This window comes from Pseudoliparis swirei, chromosome 5, assembly GCF_029220125.1.
Source record: "Pseudoliparis swirei isolate HS2019 ecotype Mariana Trench chromosome 5, NWPU_hadal_v1, whole genome shotgun sequence".
Lineage (NCBI taxonomy): Eukaryota > Metazoa > Chordata > Actinopteri > Perciformes > Liparidae > Pseudoliparis > Pseudoliparis swirei.
In genome coordinates, this window is record NC_079392.1 from 5005405 (window position 1) to 5030671 (window position 25267).

Below are 25267 nucleotides of genomic sequence, written 5' to 3' on the forward strand. Positions count from 1 at the left end.
ATAACAAACCCACTGGTCCACCCACCTAGAGTACAGGAAAATAAATACATCAAAATAGATAAAAAGAGCTCACCTCATTTTGCCTATGCAGACGTCTACATATGCACCTAAACACACACACATCTGGTACATCTGTATGTAGACACACCTGCATCACTCTACAGAGAAAACACCCAGTCATCACACTACAGAGAAAACACCCAGTCATCACATCACACACGCACAACACTCGCGCCTTTTAAGGCGTTATATATGTATACACACCTTTCTCAACTCATGGGTTTTTTCTGCGAGCCGTATCTTTGAGCCCAGAACACGAGGAGCGCAGCTCACAGTGTCGAGCGCCACGATGTTTTAGTCGAATCAAAATATACAAAGTCCTGACAGACTCCGCTCTGTAAAGATTTGACGGGCCCTTTTTTTTTCTTTCCGTTGATCGAGCACGAATGAGAGCGCCCGCTGAATTAATGAAGCGGTGCGGATGGAGATGACTCTCCGCCACGATAGCTCCCCTCTGTCCGGCTGGCTGGTTCTTCTTCCCCCTCACCGGATACACTCCAGACTCCTCGTGTGCTGCCTATTGACTGACTTTTTGTGTCCATCTGAATGCTCCATTTGTATGGAGAATAATCATTGATGGACTTCGGGGTGGGGGGTGGGGGGGTGTTGGTGGTGAGCAATGGTGTGTTCCCCAATCTCTTGTTCTGGAGCGCCTGTTTGGGGAATCTGACTTGGCCGGCGCTCAGAATGGGATCGGAGCTATTTTCAGGGGGTTGTTTTGGTCACGCTCCCTAGCCACGTTTTTTTTTGAAGAGTCCCCCCTCCACCCCCCCACCCTCCCGGCTGCTAAAGTTACATGAGAGTTCAAGCTCTCGGGAGCTCAAACGCCGGAATCTAATCTTGGCTGACGGTGGCACGATCGGGTCTGGAGAAAGTCAACAACTCGGAAGGGGGAGGGGTGGGGGAGGGGGGGGGCATTGTGAGAGCAGCACTTCAAAAACCGGAGCGGATTCCTCGAAGCTCGCTGCTCGATGTGGAGTTTGGCGGTCACGTGGTTTTCTCATGGATGTTTCTTCCTGCTTCTGATCTTTCATTTCTTTACCAGAGCAGCTGGAGAAAACTATTCCGGTCTCTTGTTTTGATGAGTGAAGGATTTGTATCTCTGTACACTAGTGCAGTAGTTCTCAAATAGGGGTACTTGAGCATACTTTACAGATATATATATATATATATATAGTTTGCCTAAAACTCGCATTTGGGGAAAAAGTGCTTGCGTCGATTTATGCATACTGCGTGTCAGGATTCTTCCTGCTGACGCCTCAAGTCTTGTATCCTCAGTTTTACAGTTCGGCAGATAAAAACTAAACTTTTTGGCATTTCTGTTGTTTTGCTAGCAGACAACAGTGACAATTTCCCATACACGCCCAAGGGAATATTTTTTAGGTTGCCTGTTTCTGGACTTACGATAAAAAATATATATATATGTTCAATTTACTTTGACAAAAAAGTAGAAAATCTCACATTTGCAGGTCTAACCAACAGCAGTGTCGTCGAGGTACACGATCATAACCGTTGATGCGGATGCAGTGGTGTGCCTCCACTGTTATACTACAGCAGTAACCCTTTCATGTTTGTCATTTGTCAAACTATTTTGAACGAATTGTCGTTTTAGCACTTTTAGTTTATCCTATAAGGCACTGGGTTCTCAACCCCCTGTGAAATATTTTTTCAGCCAAGTACCCCCTGACTAGCCATCAGTGTCCGATTTAATATAGAATATATACAATTCTGTTTATCAACCTACACTTAGAATCTATTTTGAAATGATTTTTTGAAATGTATGCTAATTTTAAATATATTTATACAAATCTCATGTAGGTGTAGTGCCTTCACGTACCTCCAGGGGTACACGTATACCCCCCATTTGACAACCGCTGCTATAAAAGGTGTCGGCGTCTCTCCGCCTCTTTGTTGCCACTTCGCAATAAATTCCACTCTGTGATTAAAAAAACATTACAATTTAATTGATGTTTATCGCAATAAAAGGAGTTCCCCCTTGTAAACTCATTCAAGTCAAATCGGATCGGAAATGCTCCGAGCTGTGTTTTTTTCTCCGAAAGATAAAAATAAGTCGACCGTCAACACTCGTCGTTGTTTGGGTTCGTGTCGCTGCAGGTCGTCCAGCAGTGACGGGCGAGAGCTGCAGGCTTCGCGAGGGGCTACTACTCTGGCAGGGGGCCACGCTGTGCTAGTGAGAGGGGCCGCATGCTCGGATATATTAGCTTTTTTTAGTTTTTTTTGGGTAACCATTGTGATGAAACGGCCCGGGCTCCACGCCGCCCCTGAAAGCAGCGAATGATTTAGAGGCAGAAAGGAGGAGAGGAAGAGGAGGCCGAGTGAAGAAACGACAGGACGAGTATTCCATTCACCGGGTTCATTTACACTCCCCCTTGTTTGTCAGCACACCCTGGTTCCTCTTTCGGATTTTCTTTTTTTCTTCTTTTCGTTCAGCACACCGCATTTGGCACGCAAGCTTGTACACACACACACACACACACACACACACCCTTCTCCTGCACCTGTGTGGTGCCAGCGTTGTGTAAAGCCCCCCGTCATAAATTCCTGGGCTTTGTTAAGAGGTGTCAGTGGCCGGGTGCCTGAGGGGGGGCCTGCGGGGTCATCGAGGGCATGTGTGTGTGTGTGTGTGTGTGTGTCTCATTGCATGCATTTTTTTTACATGCACTCTCGCTTTGTGTGACGGTAATACGGTGAGTGCATGTGCGCGTTAAAGTGATGGGGGGGGGGGGGAGCACACAGTTACCTAACTCAGGCCGTCACCCGGAGAAATGCAGACCCTTTGACCTTTGACCCTGGAACATGGCCCTGGAGAATTTGGGTGTCAAGCCGTCGCCCCTGAACCTCAGCGAGAGAGGTGTCACGTTACTCTCCTGGCTGCTGCCACAAGGCCAAAGGCTACAGAGGACACAGCTGCATGGTTGTTGGTGTGTGTGTGTGTGTGTGTGTGTGTGTGTGTGTGTGTTTGTGCGTGTGTGTGTAGAGACACGGTTATTAACCAGGCAACAGTCATGAACTTTACAGGGCTTGTGGATGTTGCTCCAGTTCATGTCGATTATCAATAAAATCAATTAAAAATAGGATGTAGTCAAGTAATTGGACATTGATGGTGTCTCTCTGTCCTACATTATTATTATTATTATGATTATTATTATTATTATTGGTGTGATACTGCAGTTTGATTGCAATCAGTGAAATAAGATGACAGTATTATTCCGATATTGATATAGCAGGTATTGACTGTGATTGACTAATTGTTGGCCATTCCCCCAAATTGTTTATTTATACTTCACTTCGATATTTACATCAAGGCTTTTTTGATACTTACAACAAAAAATACGTTTTTATTTAACAAAAGTAAGCTGTACAAAAAAAGAAAAAGTATTGGTTCAGTATTGGAACTGAAAGTATTGTATTGGCATCAATTTCACACAATATTGTACCATAATCACAACATGGCAAATATGTGTAAAATCATATAAAAGGGTAGTTTATGTTCGCTGCAATGCACTGGGCTCCTTTGTTGCAATAGTACTTATTTTTGTCATTTTTTTCATCATAATTTGACATTAATTCAGACCACATAATAGGATCATAATCATATCAACATGATGCAATTATTTTTAAAGATGGTGAATAATAACATTTCTCTGCCCTGAGCATCAGTGTTTTTATATTTAAATTCTGACAACTTTAAAGTAGATACAGGAGTGTCATAACTATGAATAAACAATAGCAAAACACTACTATATAAACACATTTGAACAGCAGTTTTGAGACATTACAAAACTTATATTATCCACATCCTTCTTATTGTACTGGTAATATCATGAGAGAAATTAAGATGGTATAAGAACTCACATATTTTCATCATGTGTGTGGAATTTCCCTCCTTGAAAAAAGAAGCTTGTTCCAGAGCTGACTAGAGGCTCTGTGTACCCGACCCCACCCCAGATGTTGTTTTTGGGAGTTTGCACCTCCACCCATGTTCTCCCTCCTCAGAGCGTCCTCTGTGTGTCTATTATTGGCAAGAAGCTGTGACATGGAAGTTCTACTCAGCCAAGGGGGGGGGGGGGGCTAAACATGGTTCTGGAGGGAGGAATGTGAGAGAACAGCCGTGTTCGTTTGTACATTCACCAGCCGGCTTGCCAAACCTTCCAGTCGTCCATCCAGACCTCAGAGCGCCTGGACAAGGGGCGCCTTTGTCACCCCCCCATCAGGCCGGCTACACCCTGGCCTGCTCCTGCCCCCCCCCTCCCCCATCTTACCCTTCTCTCCATCCCGTTGGACCTCCTCTGCCTCCCTCTTCCTCACTTGCCCCCCCTCCCCCCAGAATAGCTCGGCAGGTCCACCTCTGAAAATAGAGCTGGGTGATGTTGGCGAGGGTCAAGCTCTCGCTCCTCTGCTTTCACCTTTGTGTTTCTTTGTTTTCTCTCTTATTTAATCACTCTATTGTTTCTCAGGCGTATTCAGAAAAGTAATCAGCTGATTGAAGAAAAAAGAAAGAAAAATCATTTATAATTGAATTGAGAAATCCACAATCGTGGATTAAGATGATCAGCATATTGAATGTCTCGATGTCTCATCGGGTCCTGGACTTTTGTTTTGTTTACTATCTATGCCAAATCTTTTTTTTTTAACCCTTGTGTTGCCTTAGGGTCATTTTGACCCGAATCAATATTACACCCTCCCCCCGCTTTAGGATTAATTTGACCCCATTCAATGTTTAATGTCAGTGTTCTTTCAGTAGTCAACAAACAAACATAAAGTGCCTCACACTTAAACTTGGAAAACAATATTAATTCTAATAATTTTCTGGAGGTTTTAATTGCTGGCGTCAAATTGAACCCAAAGGATAAAATATGTTAGTAAATATAAAGGTAACAGGAGGGTGAAACATTGAATCGGGTCAAAATGACCCAAAGGCGGGGGGAGGGTGTAATATTGATTCGGGTCAAAATGACCCTAAGGCAACACAAGGGTTAAAAGGCAGGTTAGCCATGGATCAAATCTTATCAAAATGTCGCCGAGATGCCATCTCAAGCGTCCCGTTGGTCAAATAGCAGGATGATCATATTTTGACAAATTCCACTTTTAATCACTCTATTGGCTCCAATGCCAACTCTTAGTTTTCTTTCTCGCCGGATAGATTTTTTAAATGTGGAAATTTGGCCCGAAAGGTTAGCGATGGTAGTGAAGGCCTTAAAAAAATCCCAAAACAAATCAGCTGAAAGACACTATTGAGAGTATTATATAGTCAAGTAATTGGACATTGATAGTGTCTCTCTGTCTCCTGCGTTATTATTATTATAGGTGTGATACTGCAGTTTGATTGAAATCAGTTAAATTAAATTAAATTATTTTATTTGATTTGATATTCCGTTATTTGTCCCACAGTGGGGACATTTCAAAAATCAGAGCATTAATAGAAAATACATATAAAACACAACACTAAATACTAATACTAAAATACTAAATATACAGAGGAAAAATAAAATAAAGAGCTGAGTTTGCCAGAATCTCCAGCGATCTACTGCATATACAGTATAGTGTTATTCCAATATTAATATAGCCGGTATTGACTGTAATTGACTCATTATTTATACTTCATTCAGATATTTACATGAAGGAACTTTTGATACTTAAGACAAAAATACGTTTTTATTTCACAAAACTAAGCTATTTAAAAAAAGTATTGGTTCAGTCTTGGAACTGAAACTTTTGGCGTATTTGTCCCGAAATGGTATCGATGGTAGTGAAGGCCTTAAAAACCAAAACCATCAGCTGATGGACATTTCACAAACTCGTTGGCGCTGCAGGGGTTAACTGTAGACTTCTGATCATTCATTCACATCATACATCCTGATTTTGATGAACTGCTAAGCTAACACCATTGGGTATCGCACCTTCCACCAGTAGAGGACGAACAGCCGCAGAAAGGGTCCCGTTAGGTAAGCGATCCGTTTGTAAATCCACGTCGATGCTCTTGAAGTCGCAGCTCGACCCCGTAGACTAAACAATGGCTGTCACTCCCGCGTGGAACTCTAGACCCTGACATTTCACGTTTGTAGACGTCTAGTTAGGCGAGAACCGCATACGACGTCCAATCCAAATGATTTTTGTTTCAACTTGAATAATGACTGAGTAACTCGAGCTCAACCCTGAAGCAAGCTGGGGCTGTTTGGACGGTAGACCACTGTTATTCTTTGGGGCTCCAGCTAATAACATTCCACTTCAATTTCTCTGGTGTTTGATTGAATGAAGCCCACAATGGGGCCCTCATGGAAGAATTATGTTTAGATTTTTTTTTGACTATCTAAATCACCGTCTAGGTTTACATATATAGGCTGTAACCGGGTTATATAGCGCCCGAGTGTTTACGCCTGTCGCGTGTAAACCTATTATCACTCGATGATGTGCCGTGAGGGTGTCGGTTTTTTCCCGGAGGGAATGTAAATTGTGGCTCGCGCGCACTTTGCTTCGTTTTTCGTCTTTCCTGTCTGCCTTCACTGGACATGTGAAGAGTTGCTTGTAATCATGGAAGAGGAGGCTCGTCTAGTGCAACCGGTGATTACCGAGACTTGAGGGCTTGTGACTGGTCCTTCCATTTGTTCCTGGGAGGGATCCAAAAGTGTCCGTCGAAAACCTTTTTTCCTGCAACAGAATTTGCCTGTGAAAGTGTGGAAACTTTCCCCATTAAAGTGTCAACCGAAGATCTCATCGGATCTCCTTTTTTCTGTATTTTTTTATTTGTAATATAACATTTTATTTTATTTCATAAAATATTATTTATTTGTAATATAAAAATAGCTATATATACGTATGCAACTCCCTCATGTTAGTCACTACGGCGCATCAGCAGCTTACCCTCATTTATTTATAAATATAAATAGAGATATTTTACTTTGCAGACATTTGAAAACAGACAAATTAAGGAAATGAGCAATTTGGGTACAAAATTTAATATATATAATTGTTTTGATTCCCATGATAATCAATTGACAAAATAAAATGCAAAAAAAAGAAGGAATATTTCCGTAACAAAATATATGTATTGATTAGAAGGTTATTGGTCAGAAAGATGCTTTGCCAAGTTCTGGCTAGTAGATAATGACAATATTATTTTAGTGAAAAAAAAATCACGAGGCAACGATACCATTTTTGCATCGCCATTGATATCCGTAAAGGGCCATTCCAGTTGTTTTGCATATTAAAAACAACTATCGTCTCTTTTTGAATGTGTTTTTCTATTAGGAAATATTAACAGGTACATAACACAGTGAACATTTTACTTTAACTGATATTTCCATTTTTTTTTCATCTTTTTGTTGACATCCATCCCACTGGTACACCCACCTAGAGGAACAGGGAAATAAATACATAAAAAGAGGTCACTTCATTTCGTCGAGCCAGACGTCTACATACAGTATGTACCTAAACACACACACATCCTGTACATCTGTGTGTAGACACACCAGCATCACATGCAGAGTAAACACCCAGTCATCACATCACACAAGTACAATATATCCAGGAATGAAATGACAAAAGGATTGGTCAGTTGGCAGAAACCAAAGTGCCCAAATTGTTGTTTAACTAAGAGTCAGATCTCCTTTTTAATCCGTTTTTTTCTCTTTTTTTCCTCTCTAGATGTTCCTGACCTGCCCCCTGCTATCAGCTCGCCACCCTCCAGCCCAAATCCAGCGAAGAAAAGCAGCTCCATCAACTGGTCCTTCCCAGACAAGATCAAGTCCCCGCGCACCGTGAGGAAGATCTCCATGAAGATGAAGAAACTTCCGGAGCTCAGCCGCAAACTCAGCATCAAGGGCACCCCGAGCAGTAGCGGCAGTAACGGCAACAACGGAAGCGGCCATTCAGAGCCCAGAGCCCATTCTCCCCGAAACAACAACAACGTCCCCCGTTCCTCGGGCCCTCCTCGCTTAACCGCATCGGCGTCTTCGTCCGGGGGCGGGCAGGCCAGCCGCAACGTGATCTCGCGCTACCACCTGGACAGCAGCGTGTCCACGCAGCACAGCTTCAGCAAGAAGAAGAGCAACGGCGGCTCCAAGGCGGCCAGTAAAGGCGGCTACCTCAGTGACGGGGACTCCCCGGAGCTCGTGGCCAAATCTGGAAAGCACTGCTCCGCCGAGGTGAAGGGGGGAAGAGGCAAGGAGGTGGAGGGCGGAGGCTCTAAACTCAACGGCACGGAGCTGGACATCGACGCCTTCCGCCATTACAGCTTCACGGAGCAGCCCAAGTGCAGCCAGTACATCTCCGGATTGATGAGCTTGCACTTTTACGGCGCCGAGGACCTCAAGCCTCCGCGGGTCGACTCCAGAGACGTCTACTGCGCCATCCAAGTGGACTCGGTCAACAAAGCGCGCACCGCCCTCCTCACGTGCCGGACGACCTTCCTGGACATGGACCACACGTTCAACATCGAGCTGGAGAACGCGCAGCACTTGAAGCTGGTGGTGTTCAGCTGGGAGCCGATGCCGCGGCGCAACCGCGTCTGCTGCCACGGCACGGTGGTGCTGCCGGCGCTCTTCCGGGTGACGCGTAGCCACCAGCTGGCGGTGAAGCTGGAGCCGCGGGGCCTGATCTACGTCAAGCTGAGTCTGATGGACCAGTGGCAGAACTCGCTGGACGGCGGCGGGCCGGGCGGAGACCGGGAGCCGCGGGTGTTTGGCGTGGAGGCGTGGCGGGTGGTGGAGAGGGAGAACGCGGGGATGTTGATGGTGCCGCTGCTCATAAGCAAGTGCATCAACGAGATCGAGAAGAGAGGCTGCCAGGTGAGTCCGACGACACGCGGAGACACATGCCGAAGGACTTATCTTCAAATGTATTGCTTTTTTCTGAAGCTGCGTTCACAACAAAAGTGTGCGAATTTTCGCGGAAGTAGATCCCGAAAAGCAAAGTCAACGTACAGACGCGAGTGGTTGCGATAGACGGAATTTTCCGTAGGTCGGCGCGTTTGATGCGAATTGCGTGGCGCGGAAAATTCGCCTCTTTCGCCTCAAGTTTAAATATTTCAAATGTACGCAGCAGGGGCGTGGTTAGGGGCGTGGTTAGGCCTGTTTTAAGGGGGGCTTCCAAGTTGCGTGTCTCGATTACGGCCAATGAGGTGAGCTCGAAGTCAATGAACTTGTAAAGGTGCGTTCACATCAAAAGTGTGCGAATTTTCGCGGAAGTAGATCCCGTAAAGCAAAGTCAACGTACAGACGCGAGTGGTTACAATAGACGAAATTTTCCGCAGGTCGGCGCGTTTGATGCGAATTGCGTGGCGTGGAAAATTCGCCTCTTTCGCCTCAAGTTTAAATATTTCAAATTTACGCAGCAGGGGCGTGGTTAGGCCTGTTTTAAGGGGGGCTTCCAAGTTGCGTGTCTCGATTATGGCCAATGAGGTGAGCTCGAAGTCAATGAACGTGTAAAGGTGCGTTCACATCAAAAGTGTGCGAATTTTCGCGGAAGTAGATCCCATAAAGCAAAGTCAACGTACAGACGTGAATGGTTGCGATAGACGAGAATTTTCGCGCCTCAAGTTGAAATATTTCAACTTTCGCGAAAAATTCGCCCGACGCCGAGTAGCAAAAGCCAATCAGCGTTGAGCTGCTCCGCCGTTGGTGAATCTAACTGCTGCTGCTCTAGTGGCGCTAGAAGAGACAGTTATTCAGACGTAGTCGGTAAAAGTCACTTAACTGTGTGAGCCTACGGGTGATGTCATGAATAAATATATATTTATATATGATATTTATGTTATGAACCCAAACACGAGGGCGTTAGATGTTTCGACGTTTGTGGGATGTCCTCAACAAGTATAAAGCAGAACTAGTGGTTATTTCCTCCGTGGTGGATGAAGGAAATGGTAACTGTTTCCACGGAGTAAAGCCACGGAGATAAGCCCCGCCCCCTCTAAGCGACGAATGAAGCAAGTGATGCGAAAAGCCACAAATAAAGCGAGTAAACTCACGCGAGTTGCGATTATTCGCAACTCTTCTGGTGTGAACGCAGCATGACTGACAGTCTAAAAACCCAACCACATTCAGTTTAAAAGGATATTTAATATTAAAAGAAGGTGCATACAGGGAATATTTAGAATATTTGCTCTATAAATGGTTGTTTATTATGATTAAGTCTCAGCAAAAATATTGATGAAAAAAATGATTTGTAACGAAAAAGTGACAAAAATAGTTTGTTAATGCACAAATTTGCCATGTTGTTATTATGGTACACTATTATGTGAAATTGATGCCAATTCAATACTTTCAGTTCCAATACTGAACCAATACTCTTTTTTTTTTTAATAGCTTAGTTTTGTTAAAATAAAAACTTATTTTTGTCTTAAGTATCAAACGCTCCTTGATGAAAATATCTGAGCGAAGTATAAATCAAAAAATTAGGGGGGAAATACAGTAGTTGAAATCCTTTCCCAGACCTCAAAGTGATCGAATGTCTTATTTTATCCGGCCTGCAGTCGAAAAACTCACAATGAAATAATACCGGAGAGAATCAGCAATTAGCTTCCTTCCGCTGCTGGACGACACGGCCTGAGCAGAATGGACAGAAGAGATGTATTGCCCTTCCTGTGGGGGGGGGGGGGGGGGGGCTGCCTCTTTTATCCAGAGAAGAAGAAGAAAGACTCGGGGAGTTAAGATACTGCCGTGGTGTTGATGGTGGAGTCTTTGAAGCCCGGGGAGAGGCGCCGGCGTTTCTCTTAATTAGAGCGGGGACAGCGGCAGTAAAAGTGTCTTGGCCACCGCTCCTGACTGATCACCCTAGGGGGGCATGCCAAGGGAGAAGCGGGTGCCTGGGGGCCAACGGACAAAAACATTAGGTCCCTCGACAAAGAGCCCGTCCGTCAAATCGGACCCCGCCCGCCCTTGGCCGCTAGCGCGGCATGCCGGGCGTCCAGCAGACAGCCGACATGAGATAATGAATATATTCACTCGTATCACGGTAAAGGTCTCTAGATAATGAGCTTTTATGTCATAATTGGTGATGCACGAGTGTAGAGTACCAACTTGTGATTGTTTTCATCATCTGTTGATTCGTTATGTAGTCGATAAAGTTTTTATAGACTAGACCGTTAAATCATTTCGGTCAGGGTTGGACATTTCCATATTTTTTGCCCCCACTGACTGAAATCCAAGAGCATTTAAAAATAAATTAGGGGCACTTTTTGTAAACGTGTGAAATAACATTTAACCTTTGTTAAAAAAAATATATATATACTTATTTAGGCTTACAGTATGACTGTCATGAAGACCTTTTTAAATTCCAATTGGAAAGAAGGAAATATTCCACTTCACTGCTATTTATAGCCAAAACCAATAGTTCTCAACCTTTGAGCTCAGATGTCTTTATGTTTATGTAGTTCACTCTACCTTATTGTTGCCATATAGACATTCCCATCTTGTTTTTGTCTCTCCTGGTTTGCCTCAGTTTCTAACCCTCTAGGCCAGGGGTGTCAACTCATTTTCACCGTGAGCCACATCAGCATCATGGCCGCCCTCAAAGGGCCGGAAACACTTTAGAAGCTCCTCGAACATATTGTTAAATAACTCTCTTTGCTTTTGATTATTGTTTATTTGAGTGTTGATATATTGTATGTCAGAAAATGTCTCTAATATTACAACATAAATCCATTTAATTTTAAACCTTCAAAATAAAAGCACGGGAAATTTTTCTTCAATTTCTTTAAGAAAAGGTGATCACATGTCTTTGAAGCCGTCAGGGGCCACATAAAACGATGCGGCGGGCCGGATTTGGCCCGCGGGCCTTGTGTTTGACACCTGTGCTCTAGGCTCTTTTTAATTTTTTTTACTCCGCATCAGACACCCCCGTCCCTCACGGTGGTTTCTTCTTCTTCTAGCCGCTCTCTGCAGAGTAGACTTGTGTACAGAGTACCGGTCCGACATGGAGTGTAAGGGCTCCCCCAGGTTGCAGGCGGGGTCAAGAGGTCAGGACCGGGGGGTTGACACCAGATCCCGGAGGAATTTATTTCTGCAGGTTGTGTGTCACTGGAGGCCGTGCGGCCAGACGTGTAGCGGTGTGCCTTTACAAATGATTATGTGCATGTTTAAATGGGGGACTCTATTTTTTTTTCTTCTTCAGGAGTCTCTTAGAAAATGAACGTCCTCGGGGCTTCTCCGAGCTTTTTGAGACACTGCGTGATTGTGAGTGTTTTGAAAAGGCTGCACATAATAATGCCTGTGTGAGAGGCCGGAGTTATGCGTGCGTGAGCACTCAGGACCCATTAAAAAGAAGTACGTTTTAAAAGGATCTATCCCAGGAAACCCCTCATAATGCCTGCAGTACATGACCTGCTGACTAAAGCCCTTTTCAGACATTGAATCAGTCGCATTAATAGCTCCATCGGTGAAAGGAATGGCTCTTGGGCTTACAAACACAAGTCTCTCTTGTATTTTATATATTTTTTCTAATGGCTCTTTTCAAACGTGACAGGACTGCAGCCATATCTGGGCTCTATGTGGCGTCTGACGCAGAAGAGAGGCCGGGTTTTAATTCTATATAAAACTGTATATATTATAACAATCGGATGTCTTTCTTATAGTACAGCTCAATAGTTGTGGTTTACTTAATTCCTTATGGTTTGCTGGATATTCTGACAAGAGGCTTTTTCCCCTCAATGTTCAGCATGTTAAGGGAAAAACAAACAAACAAACAATGAGAAGTACGTTTTATTTATATATTCATATCTGACCTGGCAGAAATCTCTTGGACGACATGAAAATGGATAATTCAAAGTATTTTTTGTGTTTTTTTACGAACATGTGTGTAAATGTGACCTACAGGTCATTCGAGTTTCTCATTTGTTTGTATTTGTTGTTTTTCTTTGTGTTGTGGGATCGTGAACTGAATATATTTGGGTTTTCTGCCTGATGGCCGGATAAAACGAAACATTTAAACCATGGCGTTTTATTGATTTTAATTGAGAAAACAATTCGCGGGATAATCGTCGATGATCTCATTGTGTGTTTTTTGTGTAGTTGTGGACTTAGGAATGCGTGTATCTACGTCTGCTCTCCTTATCGCCTGCTCACTGTACATTATGTGGGCGGTCCTGGAGCCATGCCAGAAAGGCGATCCGCCACGAAGTCGACGACGGATCATTATTTCCCCGCTAGCGTCGGTCAGAAAGGTGATCAAAGAGAAGAGTCGTGTGTAGAGGATGTCAACAACTTGGCGGGCTGAACGGTCAAACACTCTCAACGGTATTAATACGTTCAAATGATCCTTTCATGTCTCTATAAAGTCTTTAAGCTAATCCTGAACCCCCCCCAAAAAGAAGGGGAATAAACCCCCAACTGATCCCTTCTCGAGTCACTGAGGACTCCACATTCCTCTCGGGGAACTCGTTGGGTTCTTGTGGTCATTGTGTCCGCCTCATTCGGCATATAGGACTTGGCGGCTGCCGTCTGTCGTGTTGCGCGGCCGTCCTCCTTTTTTTTTAACTTACAGCTGTTCTCCCCCCCCCCCCCCCGCCGGCACTCGGATGCAAAGAGTTTTCTTTTCTCAATGGACTTGTTGTTCAATGTGACTTCTTTTTACGCTCACACAAAGGCGAACCCCTGCCTGATCTCAGGTCCTCTCTGCCTCTCGCGTGAGGGGTCAGAAAGCTCCGCTGGACCCGACAGAGAGCTCACAAATAGTGTTTGTGCGGTGGGGAGATGTTACAGTGCTCCTACGCTGGAGCCCGGAAGGCCCAGCAGTGTGTGTGTGTATTTGTTTTTTGTCTGCAACTGGACCCGACCCGCCATTCACAGCCCACTGACTTAACGCGTTACCAGGGCAACCGCAGCAGTTGCTCTGCTATGCGACATACCAGACAGACACATGTAGAAGAAATTATGGTATGTCTGCAGCCAGGATTAATCCCAACGAAAAAAAGGGAGACCGTCGGTGCCAAGTTTCAACGATCAAATGTCAGCATCTGGAGGACGTTGTTGAAGAGAGTTCTTTCGGGTCGCACCGGGGAGGATTAGATAAAGAAACATTAATGGTTTATTGTGTGACGCTTCCATTTGTAATGCGGCTCTGTCAACGCTTTTTTTTCTAGAAGCGCTCAGTGTTGATCTAGTCAGTCATAAATATGGGACATTATAATCACACCTCTTGAGTCTAGTTTGGCAAAACACGGCACATTCTTTCTTTTAGTCGTTTTCAAATAAACCAAGTGATGAAAAAAAGCACAGAGGTATTAAACATTATGCACAGCAGCGTTTTAAAGTCAGGCTGCATATCATTTGAAAGACGAAACGACTAATTCATAAGCAGCGTTGCTCATTTCAACTTTACCACGACAGTTACCGAGTCACGCTAACTTGACGGTTTACCATCATCGTGTAACCGGCCACTATTAAACATGTTAGTCTTGCTTTAAAGCGTATAGAAGTGAAAAGGTAACACGATATCCTTCTTGAGTATATTTTTGCTTTAAACTGCGTTCACACCAAACGCGGTGCGAAATTCTTGCGTGAGTAGTTCCCATGCAAAGTCAATGCACGCTACGTCTTTCGCGAATGGTTGCCAATGACGCAAATTTGCAAACGCTGAGTTGCGAAAGCCGATCAGCGTTGATCAGATCAGATTCAGATCAGATTCAACTTTATTGCCATTGCAAAACAAAAGGCGCTGGGGCAACGAAATGTAGTTTGACATCTGACCAGAGAGTGCAAAGAAGCAGCATAACATAAATCAAAAAATGCAGTGCAGATATGGACAACAGTGGAAATGTACAAATTTATATAAATAGCATTTGCAAACAGCAAACCAAAGGTGCAAGTGACTATATTTAGACATTTAAGGTGCAGTGTGATTGGGGGATTGTGTGGAGAGAGGTTGGCGATGATGTAAGGGAGGGGGGATAGGGAGAGGGGGGGCTGTCAACGTGGGGCAGAGTTGAGGCTGTTGACCGCTGAGGGGAAGAAACCTTTCCTGTTCTTGTTTCAGTTTCCTGAAACTCTTCTCGAGACGCTCGGCCCGTCATCTCTGACGTCCCGCCGTTGGTGAATCTAACTGGCTGCTGCTACTCTGGTAGCTGGAAGCGGAAGTCATTCACACGTAGTCGGTGAAAGTCACCGAGCTGTGTGAGCCGACGGGTGATGTCATGAACCCAAACACGAGGGCGTTAGATGTTACGACGTTCGCGGGATGTCCACAACAAGTATAAAGCAGAAATAGTGGTTATTTCTTCTGTGGTGGAGAGCAGAAATGATAACTGTTTCCACGGAAATAAGCCACGCCCCCTATACAGCGCGAATGACGTGAATAAACCACAAATTGGCGGGCGAGCAAACTCACCCGAGTAGAAGGTGTGAACGCAGCATACGTCAGTACACTCACGATTGTGTTGCAAAGGGAGGTCTGGTATTAACACGAGCTTATCTCGGCTGACACAAATGTCAGAGGCTTTATCACTTTTGTTCAGCAAGAGGTTTGTTTTTCTAACTTTAGAGGTTTAAAATAAACGTGCTTCTGTAGTCTGTCTCGGTCTAGTCGGTTCAATTTGTCTCACTCACATACTGTATGTGAAAGGGCTTTACAATCTGTATAACATAATATATAAAAATAATAATAAAATGTACCAATAGCCCCAAGGTCAGGACGAAAAAACGAAAATCTGAAAAATAAAAGCATGATAAGCAACAGAGCATGGGTCCATCCCCAACAAATGTGGAATTATTAATATAGAGAACTATGATTAAGCAGATGAAAGGTAGAATATACGGTATGTTAAATAGTGAATACTAATGGTGGTGTGGTGCTGCTTTAAGCCAGTGCCCCATCAAAAAGACACGATATTCTACCGTATTTTAAAACAGACCAAACCCACACGTTGACTTCCGTCCAGCACATTTTCTGAGCGCAGATTTGATGGATTGGGTTGTGAAAATGCCTTTCTGTCCGATGTTTTGTAGACTTGACCTACTTGTGTGTTCATGTGTATTTCCAGGTGGTGGGTCTTTACCGACTCTGTGGATCTGCAGCCGTGAAGAAGGAGCTGCGTGAGGCGTTTGAAAGAGACAGCTGTGCCGTGGAGCTGTGTGAGAACACGTATCCCGACGTGAACGTCATCACAGGTAGAACACAGTCACTATATATACATATACACTACCGTTCAAAAGTTTGGGGTCACTTAGAAATGTCTTTATTTTTCAAAGAAAAGCACTGTTTTTTCAAAAAAGATAACATTAATCAAAGATACACACTATACATTGTTAATGTGGTAAATGACTATTCTAGGTGGAAACGTCTGGTTTCTAATGAAATATCTCCATAGGTGTATAGAGGCCCATTTCCATCAACTATCACTCCAGTGTTCTAATGGTACATTGTGTTTGCTAATCGCCTTAGAAGACTAATGTCTGATTAGAAAACCCTTGTGCAATTATGTTAGCACAGCTGAAAACAGTTATGCTGGTGATATAAGCTATACAACTGGCCTTCCTTTGAGCTTGAAGTTTGAAGAACAAAATTAATACTTCAAATATTAATCATTATTTCTAACCTTGTCGATGTCTTGACTATATTTTATATTCAATTTTCAATTCATTTGAAAAATAAAAGTGAGTTTTCATGGAAGACACAAATTGTCTGGATGACCCCAAACTTTTGAACGGTAGTGTATATATATATATATATATATGTATAATTACTCGGTGGCTTTCCCAAAGAGGGTTGGTGTCCCTCTGTTTTACCCTCTTGACTGTACTTCCTTATTATACTCCATGTCGTTTAGCAGACGCTTTTATCCGAAGCGACTTACAATAAGTGCATTCAACCTTGAATACAAACTCAGAACAACACGAAACAAGAAAGTAACATTTCTTAAAGAAAGCCAAACTACAAAAAAAACAGAGTAATACCCTAAGTAAGTGCCAATGAAGTGCTCATCTGTTTTTATTCAAGCTATAGTCGGAAAAGATGTGTTTTTAGTTTCCGGCGGAAGATGTCGAGACTTCCTGCCGTCCTGATGTCAGCGGGGAGCTCGTTCCACCAATGAGGAGCCAGGACAGCAAACAGTCATCAATATCATCAAACATTGTTAAGCTTCTATGTACTCTATTTTAGACATTTGCCATTATGGTAATAATGAAACGTAATGTTTCTTTATTGCACATCTGCATTAATAATAAAACAAAGAGGCCGGCATGTCCTCTGCAGGTAGGTCAACACATGTGTACGCGTGTGAGTCGGCTGTTTGTAGTAAAAGCATTCCAGCATTCAGCCGAGGCCTGAGACAATGGCCCCCACACACACACACACACACACACACACACACACACATTCAAACCAACGCTGTACATTCAGGTCATTCTTTCTCCTTCAGGTTCGTGGTTGAGACATGCTCTTTATTATCCCTTATAAGACGCCGGCGTCTGGTTAATGTCTGATTAACGACGGCAGTGTGAAAGTTGTTTTTATTGCTCACACGGGTAGTGATGAAAGTTTTAATACTCTCAATGTGTTATTTAAATGCCACTTAGACTCCTGTGAGTTGCAGTCTCTTGAAAAATGGAAATAGTGAGTTGTGGCACATCTCACGGAGTCTCTAGTTTACAAAAACAGCCGTGTCATGGGATTGAGTAATGAGTCCAGCGGGGGGGGGGGGGGGGGGGGAGTTAACTTTTTTTCAATAACTTGATGATGATTTTTTGGTTTCTCCCACAAAAAAAAGAAGAGGAAGACCAACGGAGCCACCCCTGTGCATTGTAGGAGCTGCTGTTGGTTTTGGGAAGAGGCCCCCGTATAGGCGTCGTCCTATCATGCCTGCTTTGATCCGCTCGCATTTGCACGGCAGGCCAAAGAACACAGTTAATAGTCGAGCGGGTTAGAAAAAAAAGGGCCCGCCACCAGCGCGGCTTGTTGGTTTTTGCTCGCTGCCTCAAATTTGCTCCGCCAAGCGAGCTGCTGTTTGCGCAGATGTGCCTGAGTGAGTGGAAGAGGACGGAGGCGTGTGGGGGGGGGGCAGATGAGAGGGTCATGTTGCAAACAAAAAGTTCATCTGGGACATAATCATGGGTTCAGTCTGAAAAACATACTGTCCAGAAATGTGTCCTTGGACTGACCTTCGTTCTACTCAGTTAACAGTAAAAAAAAAAAACGTAATCTCCTCGTGTTTCAAGAAAAAAAATGCTCCCACGCTCTGAATTCATAACTGAAGTGAAAGTGTCGCCTCGTGTTATTTTTATCGTCGACGTATTTCGAATTATAAAGGCTGCGTTTGTGGCTTTTCGAATGGAGCGCATGAGTCCGACTCGAGGCTGACGAGCGAGCGGCAGACGGAGGAGCTAAGAGGGCCGGCGCGTCACACGGCTGATTTAAACGCCAACGGTAGTGAAAGGGATTATCGGGGAGATCAGAGTTCAATCCGAAGCTTGCAAAACATGCTCTCCATTGTTTCAACTCACAATTCGCTCAAAGGGACCAGAAAGGGCTGTTCTCAACGCGAGCAACACCGAGACAAAACCGATTATCTTCAGTGTTGTGGTCGGGAAGGAGTCTCTCTGCTCCGCGGTTAATCCGTCCGCGTGCGACACTTCAGAGGCCGGCCGGAGGAAGTCGAGCTGCGGCACGTCGGAGGAGGACCGAAGGGATTCAGAACCTCTCCTGGCATCCATCCAACAACTAACCAGCTCCATGCTTTGACTTCAATAAGTGTTGATAGAGCTGTTTTTCTTCATTATAATGTTCACCGCAATGTACGACAATCTGGAAACCTGAACGTTTCCATTCGTGCGCATAGAGGACAGACCCAGGAAACCTCAATGTGTTTAACCCTCCTGGTACCTTTAGGGTCAATTTGACCCCATTCAATGTTTAATGTCGATGTTCTTTGGGGTCAATTTGACCCCAGGCTGTTTTTCACTTTGTCAAACATATAAGAACTAGAACGGGCACTTGGTAGAGCGCATACCTTCGCATATCACAAGATTGGGCATTGAATTATGAACATTTTGGCATTAGTTGCATGCCAATTGGATAAAAATTGGTAAAAATGTTGACCTTTTCATGACCTTGACCATGACCTTTGACCCGATCGATCCCAAAATCTAATCAAATGGTCCCCGGATAATAACCAATCATCCCACCAAATTTCATGCGATTCGGTTTAATATTTTTTTACTTATGCGAATAACACGCATACAAATAAATAAATACACGGCGATCAAAACATTACCTTCCGCATTTTCAATGCGAAGGTAAATATCAACTTTTTTATATATTTAAAGGGCTATTTAGGTAGTCAACAAACAAACATAAAGTACCTGACACTTAAACTTGGGAAACAATATTAATTCTAATAATTTTCTGCAGGTTTTAATTCCTGGGGTCAAATTGACCCCGAGGGTAAAATATGTTCGTAAATGTGAAGGTAACAGGAGGGTTAAAAAAATAAAATAAAATACTTTAATGTTTATTTGGCTGAACAAAAAAAGATAAATCGTGTTAATTAGCAAGCGATAGAGATTCTTGGAGGTGGGAACTTTTTTACAATTTTTTTTCACACAAAGCTTCTAAAGAGATCCAGTGATGGCGAACCCGTCCACATATCTGGATATATCCCCCCCCCCCCCCCCCAAAATGAAAACCAGTGTGTCCCACGCGGTTGACAACCCGGCACAGTAATCAATCCTTGTTTGCGGCCCTTATAATTTGCCTCTTCTGTTCCAAAGCCTATTTCTCTACTCTCCCCCCCCCCCTCGTACACCACCAGTACACCAGTGAAGACACGGAAAGTCATTAACAAGTGCCCCCTTTGTTGCCGAACAAACACAGATGGTATTTGGCTCACGCATGGGGGATTAGCTGAACCCTGGGCCGGCCGAGGGGGAAGCAGGCGGCCACTTCACAAAAGAGCTGCGTGCCTGTGTGGGTGTCAGAAGAGTTCTTAAATCATTAAGACATAGTTCTGATTAATACACACACACGCACACACACACACACACGCGTAGAGAGAGAGCGCCTGCTGTTTGTTCCCAGATTCAGGAGCCGGGAGAATTTTGCTCCTCTTTTTGTGGGTTATGCAAAAAAGTTGAAGAACCCCCCCCCCCACACACACACCCCACCCCCCCCCCTGCCCCCACCCACAGTGTAAAGCTGTGCCGTGCCACCGGACACACACACACACACATCTCCTCTGGCCCCCCCTAGTGCTGTGGGGGCGTTCAGGACAGCAAGAGAGAGAGAGAGGGGGGGGGGGGAACAAACCCCCATTTGTTCTCCGGGCGAGGCGTTGACTGCGGCGCCGACAAGAGGAGCGACCTCCCCCCGCTCTGTTTGAACGAGAGGTCAAAGCTAGAGCCGTGCCCCAGTGCATTGTGGGCCTTGTAGTGTTTTGGTGGCACATTTTGGAACATTGAAAAAGTCTGAATGGATTAGATAAAAATAAAAAAATGCTTTTAGCTGCTTGTCGTCTGAATTGCTTTAACTGTGCATGTTTTCAAAAGGATGAACTTGAGGAGTTCATTGTTCTTCGTCGCTGATTTCGGGACTTAAAATTTGTGCGGGTGTCGATATTCAATTCAGTTAATTTTGTACAGCCCGATATCACAAATTTCCGAATTTCCCTCAGTGGGCTTTACAACCTGTACACATACGACATCCCTGACCTTTGACCTCACATCGGATCAGAAGAAAACTCCCAAGAAATAGAAGGGGGAAAAAACTTTCAGGGGGGAAAAAAAGTTGAAGAAACCTTCAGGAGGGAAACAATATAGACGATATTATGGATATGTGGTTCATATTTTTTTGCTGGTTTAAAACCAAAACCCCACCGTGTAGATGCCCCGGCGTGTGCCCCCCCCCCCCCCCGAGCCCCTGTTGGTGTGGATCGGGCCAACAACACGGGGGAGTTTACGACTCAAGAGTAAACATAGCGGGCTAATGATTTACCTGAATGGCCGTATTCTTCCTCACTTCAGACACACACACACACACACACACTCACACACAACGTCTCACTAACTGGGTGTATTTTCTTTTAAATTACCGAAATGGAAAACGGCCCCGAAACACGTCGTCCTATACGCTCCGTGTGTGTGTGTGTGTGTGTGTGTGTGAGGCACAAAGAGGATGTTTTGTTCCATGAAGCGGTCGTCACATATAACTCCGGCTGTTGTTGTTGTTGTGTTTCGGATGTTCTGCCTCACCGGCACGGTGAAGGTAACAGGAGGGTTAAAAAAATAAAATAAAATACTTTAATGTTTATTTGGCTGAACAAAAAAAGATAAATCGTGTTAATTTGTTACGATCTCAGACACTTAGGAAGTAGGACCCAATTGCACGACCCGGGAGACAGAGATAAAGTATTTGTAAGTACTTTATTTTTCGGTTCTGCAGTGAACAAAATGAAAGCGCTCACGTAGTGAGGGATCAAAAACTTTTCAAGAGCACAACATAACCCGACCTGATCATGGCAAAAGACCAGCCGAACTGACAAGGAACACTGGGAGACAGGGGAATTTAAGCACATGGTAACAAGACACAGGTGGGACCAATCAGGGCGGGACTGACACTGATGAGCATAGGAGACAGGTGTGATGACAGGTGAAAACAATCAGGAAGCCTGGAATGAGAGAAAGCGAACATAAATGACCTGAACCTCTCTAGCATATCTGTCGGTGCACAACAGTACCCCCCCCTCTAGGGCCAACTCCTGATGGCCCAGGCTGATTGTAAAAGTCGTGGATAAGAGTCTTGTCTACGATAAATGAAGCAGCTATCCAGCTTCTAGCCTCAGGACCGTAACCCTTCCAGTCTACCAGGAATTGCTTGCCCTCCCCTATTACGGACCTCCAGTAGCTTACGGACCTTGTAAACGTCACCCCTTCAAAGAACTGGGGCGGTGGAGGGGCTTGAGGCGGGAACAAGTGTGCTCTCACACACCGGCTTGATTCTACTAACGTGAAACGTTGGGTGCACTCTCAAGGTCCTGGGAGTTGCAAGCGTCCGGCCGGGTTGATGACTCTGGACACTGGAAACGGACCCACAAATCTCGGAGCCAGTTTCTTTGAGGCGACATGGAGTGGTAAGTCTTTGGTAGAGACCCAAAACCCTTTTTGGCCTGGACTGTAGGAGGGAGCGACCCTGCGATGAACGTCCGCAACAGCCTTCATCCGAGCTGAACTGGAGAAGAGACTGGCGAGCACCAGCCCAAACTCTGCGACAACGTCTGATCATGGCATGTGCCGATGGAACCATCACCTCTTCCTCGTTGTTAGGGAAAAGTGGAGGCTGGAAACCATTGACACAATGGAATGGAGAGAGACCTGTGGCCGCCGTGGGAAGGGTATTGTGGGCAACCTCGACCCATGTGAGGTGGTCACTCCAGGTGGTCTGGTTCCGGGAGACGAGACAACGAGCGTAGTCTCTAGTTCTTGGTTCAGGCGCTCCGACTGTCCATTTGACTGAGGGTGATATCCTGATGACAGGCTGACGGTGGCACCTATGAGTCGACAAAACTCTTTCCAGAAGGCGGAAATGAATTGTGGACCCCTGTCGGAAACAATGTCATTAGGGAATCCATGGATCCTGAATCGTGATTCATCATGACCTCTGCGGTGACTTTGGCAGAGGAAGCTTGGTCAATGGGATGAAGTGAGCCATCTTTGAAAATCGATCAACCACTGTTAGAACCGTAGTCTTGCCTCTGGATGAGGGAAATCCTGTCACAAAATCCATCGAAATGTGTGACCAAGGACGATGGGGAATCGGCAGCGGCTGGAGCAAGCCCATCTTAACTTGAGATGAGGTCTTATTACACGCACACACCGGACAAGCCGCTACATACTCGGCCACATTTTTCTTCATGGATGGCCACCAGAAACGTTGTTGAATCCTGAACATTGTTCTTGCTACTCCCGGATGGCACGAAAACACAGATGAGTGAGCCCAGTGGATGACCTTGGAGTGAAGAGCCTCAGGAACAAACAGCAGATTGTTGGGACACTCGCTAGGCGCTGGATTCATGACATTTGCCTCTTTAACGTCTGACTCCACTTGCCAGGAAAAGGCTCCGATCACCCGGTTAAGTGGAAGGATGGTCTTGGGCTCTACCGCAAGTGGTTCGGGATCGTAAAGACGAGACAAAGCATCGGGTTTTGATTCTGAGACCCGGGACGAAAAGAGAGTGTGAAGTTGAATCTACTAAAGAAAAGTGTCCACCTGGCCTGACGGGAGTTGAGACGCTTAGCCTTTCTTATATATTCTAGATTCTTGTGATCTGTCCAGACTAAAAACGGTTGCTCTGCACCCTCCAGCCAGTGTCTCCATTCCTCGAGGGCAGCTTTTACAGCTAACAATTCCTTGTTTCCCACGTCATAATTCCGCTCTGCCGTTGTCAACTTCCGCGACAGGTAAGCACATGGATGCATCTTGTTGTCTTCTGCAGAACGTTGAGACAGTACTCCTCCAATTCCCTCATTGGAAGCATCCACCTCGACCATAAACTGGCGCTGGGGATCTGGAATGGTGAGTATGGGAGCTGATGTGAATCTATCTCTGAGAAGTTTGAAAGCAAGATCCGCCTGGGGGGTCCACTTGAAGGGAACCTTAGGAGAAGTCAGAACATGCAGAGGAGCAGCAACAGAACTGAAATTCCTAATAAACTTCCTATAGAAGTTAGCAAATCCTAGGAACTGCTGAACCTTTTTCCTGGAGTCTGGTGTGGGCCACTGGGATACTGCACTGACTTTCGCAGGATCCATTTGGATATGATTAGGTGAGACTATGTATCCTAAGAAAGACACCTCTTCTGTGTGGAACTCGCACTTCTCTGCCTTGACATATAGCTGATTATCCAGTAGTTTCTGCAAAACTTGGCGGACATGGTTAACATGAGATTTAGCGTCTGGGGAGAAAATCAGTATGTCATCCAGATACACAAACACTGAAATATTCAAGAATTCCCAAAAACCTCATTCACAAAAGCTTGAAAAACAGCGGTGCATTGCACAGTCCAAAAGGCATTACCAAGTACTCATAGTGACCATTCTGAGTGTTGAATCCAGTCTTCCACTCATCCCTTGTTTTATTCTAACCAAGTGATATGCATTTCTTAAATCCAACTTGGTGAATATCTTGGCCGTTTGAAGCAGTTCAAAAGCAGATGACATGAGTGGCAGAGGATAGCGGTTCTTCACCGTAATGTCATTTAGTGGACTGTAGTCTATGCAAGGTCTCAGAGACCCGTCTTTCTTTCCCACAAAAGAATCCGCTCCGGCTGGAGAGCGATGAAGGACGGATAATCCCTGATTTGAGTGAAGAGGAGATGTATTCATCCATTGCTGTTCTCTCAGGTCTCGAAATCGAGTAAAGTCTCCCCTTGGGAATGGGGGCTCGCGGTAAGAGATCAATGGGACAGTCAAAATCTCGGTGAGGAGGTAGCGACAAGGCTTTAGACTTGTTAAACGCTTCTTTAAATCATGGTAACAGGAAGGTACCTTGTGTAGATCAGGATAGTCAGGGTGATCTATAATGATCCTACTAGAGTCTGTTGGTGCATTAACAGGTTGCGAAGTTTACACCTGCCCTTACAATCCTCTCCCCATTCCTTAACTTTCCTGAAGGCCAGTCTATGTGAGGATTGTGGATCTTAAAGCCAAGGAAACCCCAAAATAATCGGGTGCTGAGTCGACTAAAAAATATGAAATTGCATGCTCTCGGTATGGTCCTTATTTATAGTAATCTGTATGGGCTCAGTGCAATGGGTAACTGTGAACAACAAGCGGCCGTCTAAGGCACTGGCACTAACAGGATGAGATAGCGGGACAGTTTTTATTTTAGCTGTTTGACTAGGCCCCAGTCTATAAGGCTTTCGTCAGCCCCTGAGTCTATTAACACACCCTGGTCAATGGTCTGATTGTTAATACAAATGTCTACCTGAGTAACAGGTCGAGGAGGGAAGTCTGCGGAAACTTGCTCACCAGCCCCCTCCTTTTGACTGGTGAGCACGATCTTTTCCCGGGCATGAAGCGAGTTGATGACCCGGCTGGCCGCAGTAGAAACAGCAACCCTCCGTGACGGCGCTGCCTCTCCTCCAGAGAAAGCCTGGTTCTTCCAAGCTGCATGGGTTCACCGGAGTCATTCGGAAGTGTAGTCCTCTGATGGTCCGGTAACATGAGCTGGAAATCCTCCGCTGGCGGCGCGACCCTCCGAGGCGAATTCT

At 44.9% G+C, this 25267-nt stretch overlaps 1 protein-coding gene across 1 annotated transcript in view; it reads left to right on the plus strand.

Annotated features, from left to right (window-relative positions):
• Positions 1–25267, plus strand: part of syde2 (synapse defective 1, Rho GTPase, homolog 2 (C. elegans)) — a 55122-nt gene that overhangs the window by 19744 nt on the left and 10111 nt on the right. The window contains exons 4-5 of the mRNA XM_056414672.1: positions 7726–8867; positions 16052–16178. Coding sequence (XP_056270647.1) covers positions 7726–8867; positions 16052–16178 — 1269 coding nt within the window. The remainder of the gene's footprint in view (positions 1–7725; positions 8868–16051; positions 16179–25267) is intronic.